The following is a 23,260-nucleotide window of genomic DNA, read 5'->3' on the forward strand; positions in this document are numbered from 1 at the left end:
TTGTTTCAGATTTCAGAAAGTGTGAAACTGGATTTCAAACACTTTAGATGCTTAATCCTAGTTCTGTTGGCTATGAAGACATTAATAAAGACTTGCTGAACCGAGGTGGCCTCTCAGAGCTGTAAGGGCTCAGCTCTGGATGGAGCCCCCGAGCCCATCCCAGTCCAGCTGAAGTGCCCACAGAGAACATGTGGGTGTGGGGGAAACCAAAACACACACAGGGGTCCTGGTATGTGAAGTTCTCCAGTTCCCCCTCCCTGACCTGCTGTAAATGCTGCTCTACCCATCAGCAACGGGCTCTGAACACAGGGGGACTTCCAAGTACAGAGAAAACTGGGGTCCAGCAGGATCTGGAATGCTCTTGGTAATTCCAGTTTCAGCCTTAAACCACCACTAACCCCAAATTCTCAGAACCTGTCCCAGAGAAAAACATCACAGTCCTTCCCTAGAGCACAGCCTAAAAGCAAGTCTTTCAGCAGGACAGGCCGTGGCTACTCAGGGACTGACACATCAAAACCCAACAGCCAACCTGTCCCAGGAAAGGCAATCCTGAAGCACTGTGCTGTGGGAAGGGTCAGGGCACGTGATGTTACTGACAAAACAGGCATCAAATGAGATCCCAGACTGTAAAACTTGGGATCAGACCCCTCCACATCCCAAACAGCTCCATACAGAATTGCTGTACCATTGGAAACTGGGTACCACAGGGGATTCCAGCACTGCCCCTCAGCACACAGGGATGGCCCACACACCCCCTCCTCCATAATCCTGCCACTGCCAGGACACAAGGATGAGATGCAATTAGCTGGGATTTTTCTAAGTCAGTCACTTAGAACAGGACAGCAGCAGCTTCATCTGGACACCTGGGATTTCTCCAGGGAAACACAAGCCCATTCCTCAGGCATCATGTCAGTAAAATGGACAAGAGACAAATGTAACAGCACAGGCAGCTGATGAGGCTTTGGGCCACCATCGTGCCTTGTTTTAGTCAGCACCCTGCTGACAAGAGTCTGAGAACTGGAACTGCCAAGATAATCCCGGTTTTCTCCCTGCTGTCATTCCCAGTGCCGTTGCATAAAGCTGATAACCAGGTGCTGGCTGCCTGAATGCCTCACCTGTGGATTCCTGTGTGTGTAAAAAGAAGTGGATTTTCCTCGAATAACAAACAATGCTCACCTTATTCAGAGGAATCACCCTGCAAAGCACTGCTCAAGTCTCACCAGAAGGGCTCCACACATCCTCGGGGTCACTGCATGAAAACACTTTCAACCCAGCAATGGCAGCACTGACCCCTACTAAAATATCCTCCGAGTAGCTCAGTTAAACACAGCCAAAAAGAAAACCAGAGAAACTTCACTCTTAGTTTTCTAACTTGTCCTTGCTTTCTGGAAGGAGCAACAAATTCAGAAACAGGCAAATGCATACAGAATTCTTTTATTTAACTTAAATCATGTAGTACTGAAACTACTAGAAAAAAGCAGAGTAAGAGAAACTAAAGGAGCCTTAGCTTCAGCCATTCAAAATAGACAAAGTTTCTTCTTTTCATAATGTAAAGAATCCCGAGTATATCGCAATAACAGGAATAAATTCTTACAACAGAATATACAAAAACATTTTGAATTTTTTTTTTTATCTACTGATTCATTTTAATATAAACACAGGAATTTCTTTAGGAATAATTTATACACAGCAAGTCTTTTTATGTAATAAATTGGCCATGTTATTGTTTAATTTTCTCTTAAAAAAATTTAAACAAGAAAAACTGGAAAATGTATTTGCAACTGCATCCATTCCTTAGCACTTTCTAGTTTTGTTTTTGTCCCAGAGGTAGACAAACTCTGGCCAATCCTTTCATCTCAAACCTCACTGGTTCGGAAAACAGAAGAAGGGGGAGGCGTCCCTGTCCACGGCAGAGGGGTTGGATCTTTAATATCCTTAAATAAAAATAAATAGGGACCCTGCCTTGCTCGTTTCAACCAAAGCTTCCAATGGTGCTCAACAGCTTTGAAAGGGATAAAGAGATTTGCAAAGAGTTCTTCAACAGTAAGGACGAAAACTGTCTTGCCTCTTTCTCTCAAGTCAGTCACATCCTTCAAATCACACGGAGCAGAGGTGCTGAACAGCACGGCTGAGCCCGGGGAGCAGCAAACCCGTTCTGTTTCCCCGACCAGTGAGGTTCTCGTAATCCAAAACGTAACTGCCCTAGACAGTAAAGTGAAATGACCAGGTAAGATGATCCCACCCCAACCAGAGGGCTCTGGAAGACCAGGATACTGAAGATACAGAACATTTTCCCAACTCCTTTACTCACTCGCTGTATAGTGGGACACAAAGCTCGGGCGGGAAGGAGGGAGAGGGACAAGCCATGAGTTGGACAAGTCAGCGATCCTTTTTGGCATATTGTAAAGCTAACTAGTAAACTGGTACCATGGAAAAACTGATCACAGACAGACACACCCACACACAGACACAGAGAAGTGCCCTTAAATTATATTTTAGGCATTTATAAACTACAAACATTTTATAAAATTATTCTATGTACTTACAAAATGCAATGAAACATTTAATTAGTTCTTGTAAACCAGATCTTCGTCAACTGACTACCCGTAATCTACTGGACTTAAAGCCCTATTGAAAATGCTAATTAATGGTTACTAATCAACGGAACACATACCAAAAAAAAAAATATATGAGCACACACGCAAATGCACACACACAGACTAGGGAAGTTGTAAGGTACTTGCAAAACAGACCGGCTGTAGGTGAGACAGAGGCCGATGACAACCACTGCAATGCTCCTGGGAACGAATTCCCCGCTCCAGCTGCCAAGTCCAGAGGTTTATGTACAAGTACCAATGATCAGAACGGGGACACCTGAGCTCTGGTGCTGTCCCACAGACGAAGCTCAGGAAAATTCCCTCAAACCTCTGCCAAGCCCTGTGTCTCTAGATCCCCATTGCCGTGTCCTGTTTTCAGGTGTCTCCCCACAAAGGCGTCTCCCTGCTGACTGACCCGGCTGCTCGAGGTCAGGGGCTGTTCAGCACCTCCGAGCAGCCGCTTTCTGAACCGAGGTGTCCTTCCTGCCTACCTGAGTTCTGTATCTTCAGCACCCCTGGCCTCCTGTGTTGTTTCTACACATCGTTCTCCAATCCTTGTCTGCACATCTACTCATGGGTTAAGTTGCAATCTCTGGCTTCATCACTGGTTAGTAAGGAGTGGATCCCTTGCACCTTCCTCCACTGTTGTTCAGCCCAGTGATTGAACACACGGTTTACAAACAAAATAAGGATAACAGGAAACAAGTGTTACTTGTACTAATGGAATGAAAAGGGTTCAATTATATATATCTATATTATAGATATACATATGCAGGTATATATATATGTATATATAGATATATATGTATGGAGTTACACCAACAATAGGAGTGTTGTTCACCTGGACTCGGACTGTACCGAACACCCCTCAGCAGTTCCCAGAGGACCTGGCAGCAGCTCCCTCTGGTCACCAGTCATCCTGGGCAAACTGGGCCTTCCTTCGTTTAAGAGACCAAGAGGAGCATCAGTGTGACCGTGCCTAGAACCACAGAGCACCTGGAGCCAGCTGGGAGGGGCAGAGGCACCAAGCTGAGGAGCTGCAGTGCCCCGAGCTGGCCCGGCCTCCCGCCTTCCACCACGCTCGGCTGCTGTGCCTCGGTGTCATCCCCCCAAAACAGCATCTCATTTACTCAGGAATCACATTCCTTGGCAACCAAAGCACCTCCTGTGCCCCCGAGAGCTCTGCAGTGCGGGGCAGGTCAGAGCCACGGCCGGGCCCTGCAGTCACAGCCGCCTGCTCCCCGCGGCGATGCCAACTCCTTATCCCACTGCATCCAAACATCTCGGTACCATCCGGCAAAAGGCTGGGTTTCAGGGCTGGGTGGGCTTTTGTTTTCAATTTATAAACAAACTGGATTACTTGAACTTTATTCAAACATAGCTGAAGTTCTAAATAAATTTTCCATACCAGACAAGCCAGTGGTCTCAGGGAAGAACAATATTACAAACCATCTTATGACTCTATCAAGCCAACATTAATTCTCAGTTGTTCACATGCACAAACAACTCGATTTACTGTCCAAGGGAAGTCTGCATGAAAAACCCATGTGAATAAAGCTATTCAAAATGCACAAAACACAACAACAAAAAAAAAGCTATGGAAACAAACAGAACAAAAAAAGGAATTAAGCTTGAATTGCAAACACAGAACGCAATGGTATCATGAAGGTGGTTTGGTCCAGGAGAGCTGACTGCCATCACACACATGTATGTGAGGCCCTGTGACTGTCTTCTACTGAAGTGCTTTTTGAAATGTTTCTCGTGATGCTACGCCATTAGTGTTTCTTCCTAATGCATTGTAAAACCACCTACACAGAGTTCTACAAACCAGTAACTCGGACAGCTTTAACAAAACCCTCCCAGCCAGCTGAAAGATCTGAGGATCTCCAGTTGTGGTAATCAATATGTGCAAGGGAGGGGAACAGCCACTGCACCCAAAGGTCACTGGAACATAAACACGGAAAACCAAACCCATCTAGTGAAAACTTCAAATTTTGCTGGTTTCTCAGGGCTGGGGAGAAATGCTCCCTCCAAAGACAAACTGTCGGAATTAACCACAGCACTGTGTATCCAAGAGGCCGTGTACAACTCCAAGCACCACATTACTCAGATACCACAACCAACACCTGCAGGAACAGCTGCCAGAGCTGGAGAAAGGGAAACATTATACATCAAGTTGATGGCAAGCTCGTGTTAGGCCTGTGTGCTTGTAAACCAGTTACACGCTGTCAGAGGGCAGTTAAAATTTGATGGCTGGTCCATCAGAATCCACAGTTATAGGGTGTATAAACAGGGGAAGAGAAGGGAACCGACTTTTTACTGGCACGTTAAAAGAAATCAATTTTATATTAGTTTTGGGGAAAAAATTTTAAAATAATAAAAATTATTTAAAAAAAAAAAAAAAATCAGTGCTCTCATCAAACAGAAGCAGCGAAGACCCAAAGCTGTAAACTTGATCCAGTAGGATCACCAGGCAGCCTGTGACAGGTTTTTTGGTCAAGAAAGTGATGCTATCGCTGTATGAGCCAATTTATTTTTGGGTTCTGATTCAGCCAAATGTCTTTTTGGTGCTTGTGACATCCGAGCAAGAACTGGCAGGAATGACTTAGCCCATTCCACAGGACAAACAGAAAGGCCATTCCCTTTAGTATTTCTTCTGGACCTCCAAACATTGTAAACAGTTGATTTCTGTAGCAGATTTCAGCAAATACTCACAATTTGAAGTCCCTGTAGCAGGTCACCTGCGTTTCCACTCCTCTAAACGTGCAGGATTGCTGTGACAGCACAGTAAAAAGCCTCTGTGTTTCCTCAAAGAATGGTCACCCTAAGTCACACAACTCTTGGATTTCTCCTCACAATCTGATGCAAAAAACTGGAGAAACCCCTTGGAATTGAGGCAAATATTCTGAAGTGACCCTTTGTGACAGGCAGTGACTGTTCCCCTCCAGAACCTAGAGCATGTGGTATATGGAGTGAGAGGTTACCAGTATCAACGGCATTTATTGGCTGCTGAGAAATGTGAGATGTATTTTTTTTTATATACACACATATAAAAAAATAAGAGTGAGGTAGATAAATGTTTGAAAAAAAAAATCAAAAACTGTCCCCCTGTCATACTCTAAAACCCTTATCTTAGTATTTAAATTCATTATGGGGCATCTCTACAGTGATTTAAACTGATATCACAAAAATAAATAAAAAATCCTACATAGAATACCTTCTTAATTAACTTTTTTGTCTTTTTCATTTTTAAAAGGGAAAAATAACTACGGGACAGAGGCAAGAGAAGATAATGGGACCTAAACTACACAAGCAAAAAGCACTACAAACTTTTTAAAATCTCCAGTCAAAACTAGCAATCAGTATATTTTAATTCATTGTTCTTACTCAAAAGATTTGAACATTTCCATCCCAGAACCACCTCTTCCTGCCATCGTTTGGTTGGATCAGTGCTAAACAAAGGCCCGGACGCTGGAACTAAGGTAAGATGAGCAACTGGTGCGACTCCTTGGTTGTCGACTTCCTGACGGCCCCTCCTTCCCCTCTCACCAAGGCTTCTGCAACTGAGCAAACAAGCTCTCTCGTTTTCTTTTGTTCTGAGGTTTGGTCTATGATTTAAGCCACAAGCTTGGACTTGTACAGGTTTCCATAGCTGCCAACACTTCACCGTTTGCCAGCCGAGGCGCCGGCCCCAGCTCCGTGCTCTCCACCCAGCTCCACGGAAACGGGGTGGTGGCTTCGTGTGGTTGGTGCTCGTTTTCCTCACCAGGGGTGTGAAGTGCAGCCCAGGTGCCCTCCCAGGAGGGTTCCCCTCCATGAGAGCTTTCCCAGCAGGAAGGAGAAGAGCTGGGGTTGGCCGGAGCCAGGTGTTCAGTGGCCGCCCTAGGAATGCCTGGCATCGCCGGCTGCGCCTGGCACAGCTCTTGTTCACAGGATGGGAGGGCTAAAATAGTCTTTTTACAGATCAGTGACCCAAAAGCCTGGTTGTCTGCTGTTGTACCCAACAAATAATTTAAAAAGAATACATGTGTGTGTGTGTCTGTGTGGGGATGGGCGGGTGGGAGGGGTGTGCCACGACCAAAACAAGCGGGGAGGGGAGGAGGGGGAGGACCCTCGCACAACAATGAATATAAACACTGAACAAGAATGTACTAAATATTTAACCTTTTTGTTTCTGACCTGAGTTTGTATCATGCCTTGCACTGTAAGAGACTCCCGTGCTGCCTGGGCAGAGGTTAGTGGGAAGGAAGGAAAACATGGGGCTTAAAAACACCACACCACAGCACTGCCAGAGTGTTCCCGTGCAGGGTGTCCCTTCTTTCTCCGTGTCCCCCTCAAAAGCCCTGTAAGCCCACACAGCCAAGATGTTGTAAAACAACTAATGGGGAAAAAAAAAAATTAAAATTTAAAAAAAAAAAATTAAAAAAAAAAAAAAGGAGGAAATGTATTTATAAAAAGGCATTAAACAGTTCATGGCAATTCATATGAAAGGTATCGGTTACTGGGAAGGAGGAAGTAAAAGTTACACACTATAGTACAAAGCATAAGAAAATTTGTTGAAGTGGAAGGGAAGGGAAGGAGGGCAGACCTGAAGGTTTTCATAGATTAAATCCACAAAGATAAAGAACAAAAAAAATAGCAGCTTTTTTCTGTACAGACATATAGATGAGTATCTGAACCGTAAAAAAGTTATAAAAGTGACACAAAAGACAATGTGTATGCAAATGATCCATGGTCTAACATAGAACTGCAAGACCCTTCGAGAAGTCTTAATAATAAAGAGAAAAGGTCAACAAAGCATCTTATACTTGAATCCGGTTACTGCTTTTTTTTGTCTTCTCCAATTTATGTTTCTAGGTGTTTTTCCTCGCCAGCCTGTGCAGGAAGGACAGGCTGCACCGATGGAGATCTCGGCCGCTTATGTTCAGGTTTCTCATAACTCGTTTTTGGCGTGCGGTTGATTTTTTTTTTTTTTTGTACGAAATGCACGTGTTTGTTTAGCTCACCACTGCCAGTTTTGTCCAGAATGGGATAGGGACAGGGGTGCAGGGAGGGCTGGTTCTTTACCCCATCCCTTTTATCTTCTCCATCACAAGAAAAAAAAAAAAACAAACAATAAAAATCACATTTTGTCCAGTTTTGAAAAAAAAAAAGATCTAGACAATTTGATTTTTTTTTCTAATTTTTTTTTTTTAAATACCAGTGCATGACTGAATAGAACTTATTGGTCAGGATCTCTTTTGAACAGAGCAGTTGATTACTGTGCTCCTTCCACACCTACAAAAAGAAAAAAATAAAAAGGAAAACGAAAACAAAAAACAAAGAGTTCATTTTTTTTTTTTTTGGCAAAATTTGGCAGCGTTGAAAATGGTAACAGCCTTGGACGAATGATGGCCCTTTTTTATTCTTTTACGTGTTCCTAAAAAGATTAAAGAGCAACATTAAAAATCCAGTCTTTTTTTAGTTTAGTATTTTTTTGTGTGTGTGGTTTTTTTGTTTGTTGGTTTTTTGTTGTGTTTCTTTTTTTATAAAGACCTACAGTGTTAGGCAGGTGCTTGCAGGGGTACTGGGAACCACCTGGCCTGCGATATCTTTGATCTGATAAAAGTGCTGTACGGTTGAACTTGCACGCAGATATGTTTCCCATTACGAAGCAAAAAGAGAGACAGAAAGAAAGAGAAAAGAAGAGAGAGGAGAGAGGAGAGAGAGAGAGAGAGAGAGACATCAGATCTCAAGTTTTCTGTTGCTATTAAGTGTTAACATTAAGAGTTTTTAAAAGGCCAACTGTGTGCCCCATGACTGGAGTCCTTGACTGAAACAAACATCTGCTTGCATATCGAAAAAAAAAAAAAAAAAGAAAAATACGGCAACTTGTTTACTGAAAAAAAGGGTTCTCCCAAGTGCAGCTATGGCAGTTCTGAAGATCCACTGAGGTACAGTAGGCTTTTGAATATATTGTGATTTTTTTTTTCCTTTCTTTCTTCCCCCAATGCCTGTGTTTCTCTGGGTGGTTCCTGCGGGGCTCTGAGGATCAGCAGGCCGACGACTGGGGCAGGGGCAGGGCCCTCTCGTTCTTGCGGCCCCCGTTCATGTGCGCGTACGGCTGTCGCTCCTCGAAGCTGGCCCGGAGCACCACCACGCCGGGGCCGTTCTCGGCTTTGTGTCCTGAGTGCTTGTCAGTGGGTTGGAGGGTGGAGGAGGGATCTAAAGGAATGCTCTCCATGTTCTCAGTCTCCAGGTCAAGCTCCTCTGTGTCCGGAGGCTTGTTCTCCTCGCTGTAGAAGAAGGAGACCTCTTTGAAGGCTGGGTCCAGCTCGTCTTTGATGCTACCGATGATTTCCAGGAAGGAGGGTCTCATTTTCGGGTTGTACTGCCAGCACATGCGCATCAGTTCAAACCTGGGCAAGAAACACACGGGGAAAAACGTTTACTGAGGTGTTCCACGAGCCCTGACTGGATGGGACCACACGGTTCAGAACGTCATTCCACTCTGAGGGGAGACGAGGTGCTGAGATCCCTGTGCCGCCTTTCAACCTCCCTCCTGATCGCCCTTTTACTTCTGTAACTCCCACCTCGCCCTTCTCCACTCCCTCTCACACAGCTACCCATGCCTGTTACTGACATCCAGAACCATTTCATACTTTAACCCTGACCTGAAATTCCTCCTTTTCCTCCCAAGCACCCTGTGCTCACTCAGCCATGAGTGACATGGTTGTGCCTCCTGGGGGATCTTTCTCAAACCACCGATCCCACCCCATCAATACGGCCTTGGAAAAAAAAAATTAAAATAGGAAATACACACAAGGTAAAGCATTGCTTTTTTTTTTTTCCTCTGAAAGAAAAAAAATTGCATTCAAATTAATTGTAATCCCCAGCAGACATTTTCCAATCTCAAAGACACTCTCTAATCTTTTTATTTTAAAATTAGGTTGTTTTCATTTACGGCCAGGGATGCATTAATATTTCATGGAGTGTGAGATCATCTGTTTAAGCACATCCATGATTAGATCTGTACAATGTCCCATGCTGGCAAAACAAAACCACAAAATGAAACAGTAATACAGACATAATGAAAACAGCGTTTTCATGACACAGCAAAATTGGATATTCCCAGGAGATCGCCCTGAGCTTTAAACACAACACAAGAAAGGATTTCACTGTCTGTGAAGGTGGAATAGGGATGTCTTCTGTTAGCACAGTGCAGTAATAGGACAAATTTAAATAAGAAAAGGAAGATTAGCATTAATTCTTCGAGCCAATCCTCTGTGTACACAGTGCTCAGAGGAACACGCTATGTGGAGGAAGTCACTGCTGGCCAAAACTACTACTCTGTGCTGGAGTAAGAATGGAGCTAAAAATAAAATAGAGCAAAGAAAGTTCTCTCACTTAAGGTAACACACTGGAGAATCCTTTGTGCCCTGACTCACCTGCCAGCACTGGGACCTGCAGCCCCAGACAGACCCCCTTGGCTCGCTGGGGTTCATTTCCCACCTCTGCCAGCCTTCCCTCAAGCCAGGTCACATCAACTTTGAGCTTTAACTCTACACGACAACAATACCATATTCCCAATTTCCACATGTTTTCAGAGCGTAAACAAGCAATTCTTCTAATTAGAGCTCTTGCTGCCCTGTGCCCTCAGTTCACCAGATCTCTGCATCAGTGGGGAAAGTTTGTTTTTGTTGTTGTTGTTTTGTTGTTGTTGTTTTTTTTAGATTAAGAAGAAAACAATCAAATTAACAAAAATTCACTCTCTTTTTGAACAGCACCCCAGTCCATCCCAGAGCAATGCCCCTGCTCTAGGAGAAACCTTCCAACAGCACTGTCACCCAGCTGGAAGACCCCGGGCTCTGCAGGCTGTGGCCATGCACAGGTTTGGAGAGTCCAGGAACCCTGGCCTGGAACAAAACCACAGCAAAGAACACCCCCTCCCCAGAAACCTGGGAAATTGGGAAATCCTGTAGGATCTCCACTACGTTCTGAGCTGACTGAGGCAGCAGGGAGAGGGCAAGCAGCCGTGTCTGGGCTGCAAACACCTCTGAGTGCTCTGACCAAACCCAAAGCAATCGGCACTCAAGTGCATCTCAAGTCCCCAACCTTCCTGGCAGAGCTCAGCTGGCACAGCTCCCCCTGAGCAAACGGCAGCCACCTGAGAGTGGCCTTGTGACACCCAAGGAGGAGCTGGCAAAACCAGTCTGTGCGGGGAGGAGTCCCCAGGTACTCGGAGCTGCCCTGTAACCGCACGTAGACACGAAAACACCGCTCGGCCAGCGCCGGGGCTGGAGCCTTCAAAGGCCTTTAAAGAGCCTTTCAGAGCACAAGCGGAGCCAAGCCATAAAACTGCACCGTACCCTCACCCACCAGAGGGGAGGGAAGGCTGGAGACATAAATATATAAAATCCATTTCTGTTACTTCACTGCTGTTTCCTTTCCAGCTGACTGCTGCGTCCCTGAATAGAAGCGCTGGCTGGAGCCAGGAACACTGGATATTCACTGGCACTGCGCCCCGAGGCCTAAGGGCAATGCTAAGGAGATACCACAAGCAGCGGAGTAATGCATGTGACATCAGCACAAACAAGGACATGTGATGTTTCTTTTAAGCCATTCCAGATTTGAAAACCCTACAGAGTTCCCATAAAAGGATTTTTCTTTCTTCTTTTTTAACTCTGTGTGTCCGCAGACCTTGTTTACATTATCTTAAACAAAACAGAAACCTTTCCAGCAGACAACAGGAGAATTTACAGGCTGTTAATAGAACCTGAGCAGATTTATAAAGTACGTTCCTGACTGGTGGCAAGGGAGCTCCAGGGAGCTGGAGGCACCGTTGTGGGACAGGGGAATAGCCAGCATCCCTCTGTGCATCTTTTGCTCAAAGAACTGAGCAGAAAATGAATTCTGTTTTGCACTGAGACAATAAAAAACAGAGAAAGGAAAGTTCCTATAGATGCTGAATTCCATTTGTGCTTTGCATTAGGCTTGATTTGGTGGGGAAAAGCGAAAGGACCTCTCCTCCCCTGCTGGCGGTGCCTGCTGACAGCCCCTGAGCAGAGCAGACCCTGGGTTCTACCCAGGAACAAAGGGAAATCAGCACTGTGTAAATAGTCTCCTCATCTACAATGCATGTGGGGGAAGCAATTCTGCTTCAAAAACAGAGTGGAATTCCAGCCTCCACAACTTTTAAAAGCCCCATGGGAACAGGCTGTCTGAGAGCTTCAGCTGTACCCAAGCTCCAGCCACGCAGCCGTCACCTGATGAGCGGTGCCATAACAATGGGAGGACATAAAAACATCACTTGGTGCACAGGAAGAGGAGAAAACCAGCAAAGCTTCTCCTGGCACTGTCTTACTGAACCATCTGTCTCATTGCATGGTTCTGTCTGCAAAACCACGCCAGCTATGCCAAGAGGGTGTAGCATAAACACAACTGAGTCTTGTTTCACCCTGTGCAAGAGTAAAAAGCCTCCAGAAATACCATCCCCTTTGTGCTTCGCCCTTTCTCGCAGGGATTTACCACCTCTGAACCACGGGATAAAATCCCCCCTTGCACCAGCATCCCACAAACCAAACTGCAGGACAGAACCTCTGCAGTTCCAGCTGGAAGCTACGGATTCACTGCTGAGGGGCCAGGAGAGCACGGGCACCCACAGGCACGACCAGGAGACACGGAGCATCCAAGCCTGCCTGCACCAGCAGCACATGGGGGGTCCTGAGGAGAACTGCTCTGTGACTGGAGGGTTGCACGGCTGTGTCAACACTCACAGCACCCACACAGCTCCAAACAGTGGATCTGGTGACAGCAACGCTCTCCCCTCTGTTCTCATCTGCCCTTCCCCACAGCAGTTACCTCCTCCACCTGTCCTGGAGGTTCCTCCATGTCAGCACACTCCTCTCTCCCTACAGACAGGCCCACTGTTCTGACCATTATTCCACTGGTGTTCAGACCACAATTTTAGCTGTTTCCAAGTCAAGCTCATTTAAAGAACAAAGTCCCTCCGCATTTGTGGCTGCCACGTGAGACAAAGGAACACAGTTCCTGGCTCCCTCCCTCACCTGCTTCCAGGCAGCACCAAGCCCAAAAATACACTGATCTCCCTGCAGCAGGTGGGCTTTGCTTTTGGGACACCCTGAGAGTCAATATAAAAGTATCACACACCAGTCTCCACCAGTAAGGATTTGTGCTGCCTAGAAGACACCTTCCACTGGCACAGACATGCCAAGAAACCTGACTTTAAGGAGAATCTTTCAGCAACCTCCACAAAAAAAGAGGATCCCTTATTTTACAAAGGACTTTTTATAAAGCAGTGGCCTGGAACATGGCAGGATGTCTGGCAAGATCCATGTGGAATTTCAGGGCTCTTTGTTACGAGCACCTTTCTGCCCGTTCCCTGATTTTCTTGTAGGTCCCTGGCAGGTGAGAGGGGACAGGACCTGTGCCCACAGGGCAGGTGTCTGAGCCTGCCCACAGCCACACGTGTGAGGGGGAGGACTCAGGTCACCCAGTGTGGCACTGCATTGTTACAGCATCCTGGGATAATGGGGTGGAGGATAGGGAAAGGAGGGGGAGCACCACAGTAACACAGAAGACATTCTCTGAATGCCAACTGCACGTGCAGGGAACAAAGGTGAGGGTTATTCCTGGAGCTCCCCCGACTGTTACTCCTACAACAACCTATTTGAATTTCAGCAGATTTGGATGTCTGTCCTAAAACAAAGACAAAACAAGCTGAAAGACAGCTAGAACAAGTCACAATAAAGTCAATACATTCCACTTTTTTTTCCCCTCATTTTGGATAAAGTCGGGACATTTTATACTCAACTCAAGCATCAAAAGAACCCCACCACTACAGTGAGTGTGCCTTGGTTCCGAGTTTAGCCCCATTCCTTGTTCTGGAGGAGTGAAGCAGCTCCATTCAAAGGCAGATTTTGTTATTGTGCACCACGAGGCTGAGTCCTGTGGCCATAACCAACCCCTGAGCAGCTTCTTCCTCAGAATCAGCACAAGAAAGGCCTTTCCTGTTACACCCCAGTGCAAAGATCTGCTCTGCCAGACCTTAACCAAGTTCTCCCAGCTCACAGGCCAGGACCCTGAGAGTGGATTCATCCAGGAGCAACAGCCAGGAGCAGAGGAGATTCCCTGAGGAAGGGGAGGAAGGAGAGCTGGGTGGGCTGCAGCAGGGAGAGCTTCAGCTCTGCCAGTGCCTCCCCTCCCACCCCTCTGCTCATACCACACGTGCCCCACGTTAGTGGGGAATTTCCAAAGCTGAATCTCCCCCCGAGTTTGTTCTCACTGCAGAGGTGTTTTTCCCTGTGGACTCTGATCCTGCCACACAGCCCGCTCTGCCCCCATTACCCCAGCTCTGACCACGTTAAACAATGTCCAGGCAATCCGACTGCCAGGAATTCTCCCCAGCATCGTGAAAGGGAAGGAATGTGAAACCAATGAATCACATGGCAGCTACACCTCCCCCTGCATATACCACCCACCCCCCTCAAACAACAAAACAACACTGCCTGTCATCTGAAACCGCAGCCAGGCTCCAGCCAAAAAAGCTATTTTCCTAAGAATCCCAAGCAGCTGAGGCCCTTAAGTGATTGTATCCCTTCTGTGGGCCTCCAACAAATTTCAATAACTGCAAGACACAGTATTTCCTTCCCAAAAGTCAGTTTGGGAAGTATTTCAAAGCAATAAAGTCTGAACAACTGAAACTGCTGTACACAAAGGCCAGCAGAAGTATTTCAGCAATGTAAAGCTCAAAACCGAAGCTGCTGCACTGCACACCCTCTGCTGCTTTGGGTCGATGCTGGGGCAGGGAGAGGTTTTTCTGTGAAAAAAACCATTTTCTGTGCTTTCAGGGAAGGAAATTTGCAGGGGGGATTTGTTTATCTGCATGGGGTGAATGCTGTGAGTGAAACAGCAGATCCACCGAGGCTTCAGACAGAGGAAGGATACACTGATTATCTGTATGCTGAACTAAAAAGTTGAATTCCAGTGTTTCTGCACATCTCAGCTTGTCCCAGGCTCTTTTCTCTCTTTATGCTCAACAGAATTACTTTAAGCAGAAGAGATAAGGTTTAGGCACAGACCCTCTCGCTGTAGCAAATGTGGCTTATGAGCTTTATAAAGTCTAATTTTATCCAAGAACACCAAGGCTGTGGTTTGTTTCCTTATCAGAGGAGAAGGACAGCCCAAAGTGAGATTCTGGCTTTCTGGAATGTCTGACTACTACAGAACACTGGATTGACAGAGACTGTTTGAGCAGCACCTCCCATGACTCGCACTCCTCAACAGCCCCTCCTGCGGCAGATGGGGAAGAGCAGGCACTGCAGGGATCGGGAAGAGTGATCTGTGCAGGGAGGAGACAGTGGTGGCTGTGGCACTTACAGCATGTCAGGGCAGTTGTCTGGTTTCTCCAGCAGCCCCCCCTCCATCACGAAGCGAAGCACCTGCTCGTTGGTCATGCCCTGGTACGGCTGCTCCGCCAGCGTCGCGATCTCCCACAGCACCACCCCGAACGACCTGCAAGGGAGAGCACAGCTTGAGGAGCCTGAGCCATCTTCACAGCACACAAGGGGGGTATTTCTCAGCTAATGCTCAGCAGGAGGTGTCCAAGGGTGTTGTCTTTTAACACAGAACTCCCATTGCTCGAAAAGCAACCCAGCCATGGTGACAGTCACAGCCCCGAGTTCAAGAGACCGTGGACCTGAAACATCTCAGGTGGTGAGAAAAGCTCCCAGTTCTGAATGACTCTTCAGAACAGCCTCTGTAAGCAAAGACTGGCACAGATCCATCCCTCTCTTTTCACACCACAGTCTGCAGCCCAGAGCTGGTCGTGTTTATGATGGTTCAGTGGTCCAGCATTACTTGGCTACACCAGTTCTGCCCAGTCCATCAGTAAAAAAGGCACCACAGGCTCATTGCACTGACCAGGAGCCTCCTGACCCAGAGGAGATTGGACCTCTGGGCTTGTCTGGAGAATCAGCTCACATCTCATCTCCCTTTAGAGTCCACACTTTAGATGCACTGCCAGGTGGGAAGAAGGGAAGAACAGTGGAGATGGGAAAAGGAAAGGTGCAGGTAAGGAAAAAGAAACCTGTAAAAATTAAAAAATCCTATTCTATTCTATTCTTATTCTATTCTGTTCTCCATGTTTGCTGTAGAGCTCAGGCTGGACACACACCTGACCATTAAAATCTGCAGTAAAATGTCTGTGTGGCTGGGGACAGGGAATCAAACCCTCTAAGCAGTGGAGAAGTAGCAGACACTTTAAAGTAAGCTTGGCAAGCTTTCCCCCAAGCCACAGAGACAGCAAGAAAAAAAATCTGTACATTTAATACACTAAACTCCAAATCTTCATGTAACACATCTCAGGTACTCCTGATAGTGGCTGAGAAGGCAGGAACGCAGAACTGTAAGCTCTCGCTCCAGTGCAAGATGCTTTTCATCACTTGAGTCACACAAATCCCCTCGAAAAGCTGCATTTTCCCTCACTGCTCCACAGGCTGAGAGAGCCAGGCAGCAAACACACAACCACCCCCCTGGGCATCTCACCTGCCTCCCCACCCACAGCCAGCAAACCAACCAACCTCCACTGCCCAGGCACGAAAACACTGCTGGGGTAATGCCTTCCCTTCGTCCCTCTGCTTTGGTTTCTGCCACGTTCTAAGTTAAAGGTGCAAAGTGAGGATCATACAGCAGCAACAAGCCCAATTTTTGAAAAAGACAAGGAAGAAACGTGAATGTTCTCCAGCCTCTTGTACCAAGACCCCAATTTGCTGTTTTGGCAGCAGAACATTAGAGCCCCACAGGAAAAACTCAAGTTATCCCTTTTGCAACATGTATGTAACTATGTTCTTGAAACAGAGCTTCCAGCTCCTTCCAGATAACTCCAAAGGACAGCAGAAGTGAAAAAAAAGGAAGTTTGTCTAATAATAGGAATTGATTACTGGCGAAGGAAGATAAGCAGAGTTATGTAATTGGGTAGTTTGGACGCAAGTATTGACACTTTCTAAAAATATCTCCATTTAAAATTAGTTTATTGAGCAGACATGGCTCAAATTGTCTGCACTGCACTGAAGAGGCTCTACTTTTAGAGCTGCTGGGCAAAGGAGGAAAATGTTGCTGCTGTCTGAGCTGTGTGGCTGAAATGCTGAGTCAAGCCGAGAGAAGAACGCGCAGTTGCACCGGGGTGTTGTTACGAAAACAGGAGTCCGGTGTCATTAGCTGGTTGTGGCTGAGTGGTTTTATCTTTCAGCTATGCCCGGGGTCTAAAGTGGTTTGCATCTGGAGCCAGGAGCCACAAAACAGCCTTTACAATTGTTTGCCTTCGAGGGGAGGGAGAGAAGAGGGTCAACGGAATGTTTTGGTGCCTTTGAAGCTACTTTGATCAGTGCAGGAATAATGAGGACAAGTCTTGCACACCTACTCGTCATATTATCCCAACAAATAAACTCAGGTTGCTCCTTCCAGGCAACTACCAGCCCTGAAAGAATGCAAGCTGCTGAGGACTTATATTTATAGAAACCCACCCTCACCCTGAACAGTATTACATTAATTTTAAAATGTCCTCCCTTCCCTAACTACAACAAAAACAGTCCTGTCTAATTACCTCATTCTTCAGCCTGAAAAGCAATAAAAGAATGAACTGCTAAAGCTCCACCCTTCAAACCTCCAGACACTCTTCTTGCAGTTTGCCATTTCACCTTACAGCTTATAAATCCTGGGCTCTGACCACTCACACAGTTTGTCTTTTTGATATCTTGGCTTCCAGAACTGATCTCGAAGAACATGTCACAATATCCGACCAAAAAAAAAACCAGGAAAAAACCTCAACCTTCTTTTTTTCCCCACAATTTAATGCAAATAAATGGCCCCCAGAACAGCCAAGCTCCATGGTTTACATGGAACACTTAAAAATCCGAACCAATACAAGGATTCAGGTAATTTTTCCTGGCATGGGGAGACCTTCAATGTATTATAGTGTCTGCTCTAAAAGTTACTGAGAAGTAAATTGGAATGATCCCTTTAGCCCTAAGCAGATCAAGGAAATAGTCAGGATTTCACGACAGTGATAAGTCAAGCTCCTGCTACATTTGGAATTTGGACTGAAATTTCTCTGTAGCTGTGGATACACGTTCTAAACAAACACAACTTTCTCACATTGAGCCAGTTTTTTTGTGCCTCCAGGAAGTGCATCTCTGTGAACCAAAATTTCAGAGAAAATCACTTCTAACAATTGAGATGTGAAACCATCCCAAAGAGGAACTGTCTGAAATACCCATGAGTGCTGTGGACCTCTTCTCCATAAAACAATTTTTTTCCTCTCTATCCTTTCAAGTAAAAATCTGTTAGATTTTACTGCTCCTTCCCTTAAGTTTTCCAACCTTGTTAACAAGTAAACTACTTCCCAGGTCAGGATATTTCACTCAGACTGTCCCACTGATCAACTGCAATGTTGTTTGCACAACCCTGCTTTGGACGGAATGACAGACAAATGCCAAGTCATGGAATCACAGGATGGTCTGGGTTGGAAGGGACCTTAGAGATCATCTCATTCCAACTCCCTGTCTCCTTCCTCTATCCCAGGTTGCTCCTGGTCTTGGACACTTCCAGGGATGGGGCAGCCAAAGCTTCTCTGGGCAACCTGTGCCAGGGCCTGCCCACCCTCACAGGATGGGATATTCAGATTTCTTCCTGATATCCAATCTGACCCTACTCTCTTCAGCACTGAAGGGAGCACTCACGTACTTCCTGCAACAAGTACACCACTAATTTACTTCTGACACTGGATCTGGTGTCACACCTGGGTTTTTTTTTTTTTTTTTTTGGAATTCAAGTTGTGTTTACAGAATTACGTCACTAAGCAGTTCCAGGTTAAAGGAAAGCACATGTGGAGCCAGCCTGGTCCATCCCTGCAGGGAACACCCGACCCACATCCCCTCTGGATGCAATGGCTGGACCCGAAAGTTCCCCCCTCTGCATGGTGAGAACAGGCAGCCCTGCCAGCTCCTCACTCAGGGCTCAGCCAGTTCGATATCTGGGGATTTTCTACTGATATAGTCCAAATTTCTGTCTGCTTTGGGAAGCCATTACAAGTCCCAAAATTCTTTTGCTGGGGGGACTGCCAAAAGCCTGCCTGCATTGCTCCATCAGATAAATGGCTGATACAGGGCTTCCCCTCCACTCTACGTGGTTATTTTCATCTGCTTCCAAGTCTGAGGGTTACTGGATTCAAAAGTAAGTTCCTGACCATATGTAAAATAAAATTTAAGCACCATTCTGGTGCTTTGCTTTTTCACTTGAATTCCTCTTATGAACATTTCACTCATAGCTGGTGCTCTGGACTACAGACCACTGACTCCAAACTCCTCAAGCTGTTTAAAGAAAGTGCAGTTTACTACACTAAAATGCCTTTCCTCCTGACTTCTAGACATTTGGAGGCAATCAGCTGCCAATTCTGTAACAGATCAGCACTAAAAACATCTTGTTAGGAAGGCAGAGAAATCATAAAAGACAGAGTAGAGGGTTTGCCAGTACAAGACCATCTTCTGCCAAGTCCTCCCTACCTATGTCCAAAAGCTGGGGGGTGTGTGGGGAGTTGTTCCAGAGGATCACTCCTCCTGAGTGTACTCCTCTATTAATAACTGCACAGACACAGCAGGCAGGCAAGCGTGCTTTGAAAGAAAACCCTATTTCTGCATCTTGCAGAACATAAAACGAGCAAACAAAGCTCCAAACGGAGAGGGATATGCACGAGGGAGAGATCCCCCCAAAGCCTGCTGGTGTACACAAGCCATCTGGGGGAAAGGGGAGTTGTTTACACAGAAGGTTTTGATGGGAAGGCAGGTCGGCACTGGGAACCTTTCTATACTCTTGGCAACTTTTAATGCTTTCCTTGAAGGAGGGCAGTTTAAAAAAATGACAGCTTGCTCTTCCAGGTGGAGGTAATTGTTTTTCACTGCACAACTGACTTTACAACTAACAGCAGGAAACAGGCCACCACCTCCAGTCTCGGAAATCCACTTAATTCTCCCTGAGAGACAGAATTTAACCTCAAGAGTTCTTGATCTTGCAGTGGGAATATGACCATAAAGCAGAATGTTTCACAGTGGAAGAAGGGAGTTACCTTTGAATGGACAGGCCACTTAATTAAGCCTACTAAAAGAAGAGGAGAGGACAGAAAGAAGAGGGGCTAAACCAGCTTCCCAGAGCCCCTTTTTTGTTACCAGACGTCGGAGTGCGTTGTGAAGACTCCATCTTTCAGGGACTCTGGGGACATCCAGCGGACAGGCAGCAACCCCTTCCCTCCTTTCCGGTAATAATCTGTCTCGTAGATATCTCTTGTCATGCCAAAATCTGGAAGGTACAAATGTTTAGAGTTTGCATGAGAAAATGATGGACGTTTCCCCCCCTCCTACCAGCCAGGGAATCACACTCTGGTGGAAAGGACCTGCAGTCTGTTCCCACAACACCTGACGTTGCAGGCACTTCACCTGCTGCCTCAGGGCTGCTGACCTGCCCTTCCATCACCACCAACAGACGTTTGTGCCACTGCCTTCAGGGCTGACAAGTCTGAACGATTTAAATATAACATTATGAAAAGTTCCAGGATTTATGCTCAAGCTTTGCAGCAAGCTGAGTCTTCCGAAGGTCACATAATTCACTAATTGTTCCCCAGATTCAATGATTTATTTTTAAAGAGTGTAAGGAGCTCCTTTAGTACTTAAAACAATTGTCTTTAACTGAAGAATTTCACATGTTGAGGGACATGCTCCTCTTGTATTTTTTTTCCTCTGTCCAAAGGTAATTCCCAGTTCCTGTACAATATTCCATTTCAAGTGCTACTGAGGATTAGGCTAATAATTTGTGTCTAACACAGACCAGTATTAAAGGCATATTTGGGTTATATGCATGTCCTTGGCTGTAAATACATAAGCATTTCCAAGACTTGGGTTCATCTCCTGACTGTAACTCAGATTTATTCCAGCACTTTTTTTCTGTGCAATCAGCCTGGGACACTCAGAACTGCTGGGTCTTGAACTTGCCTATGAAACCAGCTACTGTGTTCTCAAACACTAACCAAAAAGTTAATAGATCAGGTACCATTAAATCTCTAACTAATAATTAAATGCCACCTGCTGACACAGAGGGCAAAATCCATTTCATCAGTACCGACCTGGAGCTGCCCCCTTTTTTTTTTTTTATTACCAGGAAAAGTGGGGTGAAAAGGGGACAGAATTCCCTCAGCATCTCCCAGTTGTTTTCAGCAGCCCATGGATGAGTGACCAGGCCCAGCATTCCCTGTGTGCTGGGGACATTGGTACCCTTGGTGGTTGTGACTAAAGAGCCCATCTGTGCAGCTATTCCCTCACTCCCACACACCAGGGTGACTTTATCCTGGCTGAACGGAAAATTCTTTCAAAATGTAATGCAAATAAGAAACAGATACGCAGCGAGCACAGGCTGGTGTGGCACAAAGCTCTTCCTCTGAGAGCTGAACAGTCTGAGTCGGTGTGTTCCAGCCAAGATGCTCCCAAACTGTTTCTACATGAAGGGATTTTTCAGTCCTGGTACATAAACAAGAGCGATGCACAGCATTAAAATGCTTTTGGGGTAACCACGAACACGGTAAAGGGAAGAAATGCACCATCTTCAGTTCAGAGAATTGTAAAACAAGCTGGGGGGGGGGGGGGGAGGAGGAGAAAACTGGAATGACTTCCCCTGAACCTGCAGAAAATGCACAAAATCCCCCAAAGATCTTATTTCCTAATTAACTGACTCAAAATGAAATCATTTTTTCTTTCTCCCAAATGACAGGATTACTTACACAAATTATCAAAATAGCTGAGTTAAGCTCAGAGAAAAAAAAATTAGTTTCCTTCAGCAGAAGGCTGTTGCTATACACGTTATTTTAATATGCACAACTCAAAAACAGCCAACAGCTTAAAATCACCCTCTCTGGAGAGAAGACTGAAGAAACTCATCTGACACTATTTTGGAAGGATGGTAAAGGGAAAAAAAAAAAAAAAAGGTGGTGATCCAACAGCAGAGCAGAAGAAAAGCCATTCAGCTGTCTGGGAAGCAGAACTCCAGCTCAGACTGGAAAGCACCCAGCTGAAGTCAAGCCTCACATTCCACTTCCAATTCAGATACGATTTAAAATAATCCTGAAGTTCTCGTTCTTGAATCAGTAAACAGGAGGTGGAATTATTTTTGTGCACTAAGAGAGAGGCGAGTGACACACCCATGGTAACCACGCCATCCACCCAGATGTCTGCAGCATCTGCACCTCCACTCGCTGCCTCACCAGCTCTTTGCAAGCACATGTGCTACACTATTGCCTCACTGGAACAACAGCAAGCAGAGCTGACTGCTCACAGGTCTTAAATCACAGCAAGCCTTCGTAAGGAACATAATTCACTCTGCGGAGATTTCAACTAGAGCTCGGTTTTTTAAAAAGTCTTCCCAACAGTTTTCAAAAAATAAAACGAATGCCTGCGAAGATGCTGATTTTTGAGGATGACACTGTGATTTGTGTAAGAGCCAGGAGAGCCCACCTCCAATTTTCACTGTGAAGTCTTCTGCCACCATGCAGTTCCTGGCAGCCAGGTCTCTGTGCACGAACTTGTTGGCGTTGAGATAGGCCATCCCGTCCGCGATCTCCCCCGCCATCTGGATCATCTTCTTCAGGGTCGGAGGGGCCTGCCCAGGGTTGTTCTGAGCAAGATGAACAAGATAAAACAGGTAACAGACCATATTCATTCTCTTGTGAACATTCTGTCCTCCTGTGCTGTGCCTTTAACTGATCCACATCAGAATTTCTAGATCAAGGGCAAAAGCTGCTGAGCTCATTTTCTGCGTGGTCTGCTGTGATTTCAGTGCCTTGTGTGTCATCTTTGTCCTTCAGACCCTGTATCAGACGTGACAATTTTAGCTCTTAGACTGGTGGTCTGTGTGTGAGAGTTTGCATATTAGCTAAGGTAACAGATACTTACTTTCCAGCACAGGCAACAGGCAGGACACACAACATGAACCAACTATCCTGACACGTGTCAAATCAGCCAGTTTTTTTAACATCTTGATGAGAAATTAGATCAGACAGGAGATTAAAACTGGAAAACGGGACTCAGTGACACAAGAAGGGACCTATTCCATGTGGTGCACTGGGCTACCTGGAACAGCTGCCTCATGAGAAAGGTGCTGCAGATCACAGAGCAGCTCATGTTTTGTTCTTGGAGCTTAAGGAGAAGGGCAGGAAAGGCTAATTGCCTGCTGCTTCCAACGTGATGCTGTCTTGTTCAGGGTGATTCAAACTGAAGAAATAAACAACCAGCAGCTCATGACTCACCTCTGTATCTGGCCTCAATGATCTCAGGTAACTTTTGAGGTCCCCACGTGTCATCAGCTCCATGATAACCAGCGTGGGCTGGCCCTGAGAAACAACACCAAGCAGCCGAACCTGGCCGAGGAAAAACAACCCTTCAGTAAGAAGCACAGCTAACTCAACTCCAGTGATCATTCAGCCACGTGGATATGAAGCCCCAAACGCCTGTGAACCTGAGGGGAAGGTCTGAACGCAGATTTGGTTCCACTTTCTGACTCCTGTATCACAACAATGTTATGGAGCTGTGCAGAGTTGAGGCTGAAATCCCAAGTCCCCCCTTCAGTCA

The 23,260-nt window shown here is 46.0% G+C and overlaps 1 protein-coding gene across 4 annotated transcripts in view; it reads right to left on the bottom strand.

The window, feature by feature from the left end:
* Positions 1-1,418: 1,418 nt before the first annotated feature.
* The window catches only part of IGF1R (insulin like growth factor 1 receptor), a 171,348-nt gene continuing 149,506 nt past the window's right edge, over positions 1,419-23,260 (bottom strand). For all 4 annotated transcript variants that reach the window (XM_050309006.1, XM_050309005.1, XM_050309004.1 and 1 more), the window contains exons 17-21: positions 22,939-23,049; positions 22,148-22,307; positions 19,817-19,946; positions 14,976-15,110; positions 1,419-8,995 (exon numbers count right to left, since the gene is read on the bottom strand). In XM_050309006.1, coding sequence (XP_050164963.1) covers positions 8,629-8,995; positions 14,976-15,110; positions 19,817-19,946; positions 22,148-22,307; positions 22,939-23,049 — 903 coding nt within the window. In that variant the 3' untranslated portion in view covers positions 1,419-8,628. The remainder of the gene's footprint in view (positions 8,996-14,975; positions 15,111-19,816; positions 19,947-22,147; positions 22,308-22,938; positions 23,050-23,260) is intronic.

This window comes from Myiozetetes cayanensis, unplaced genomic scaffold (assembly GCF_022539395.1).
Source record: "Myiozetetes cayanensis isolate MyiCay16 unplaced genomic scaffold, myiCay2020 scf14, whole genome shotgun sequence".
Taxonomy (NCBI): Eukaryota; Metazoa; Chordata; class Aves; order Passeriformes; family Tyrannidae; genus Myiozetetes; species Myiozetetes cayanensis.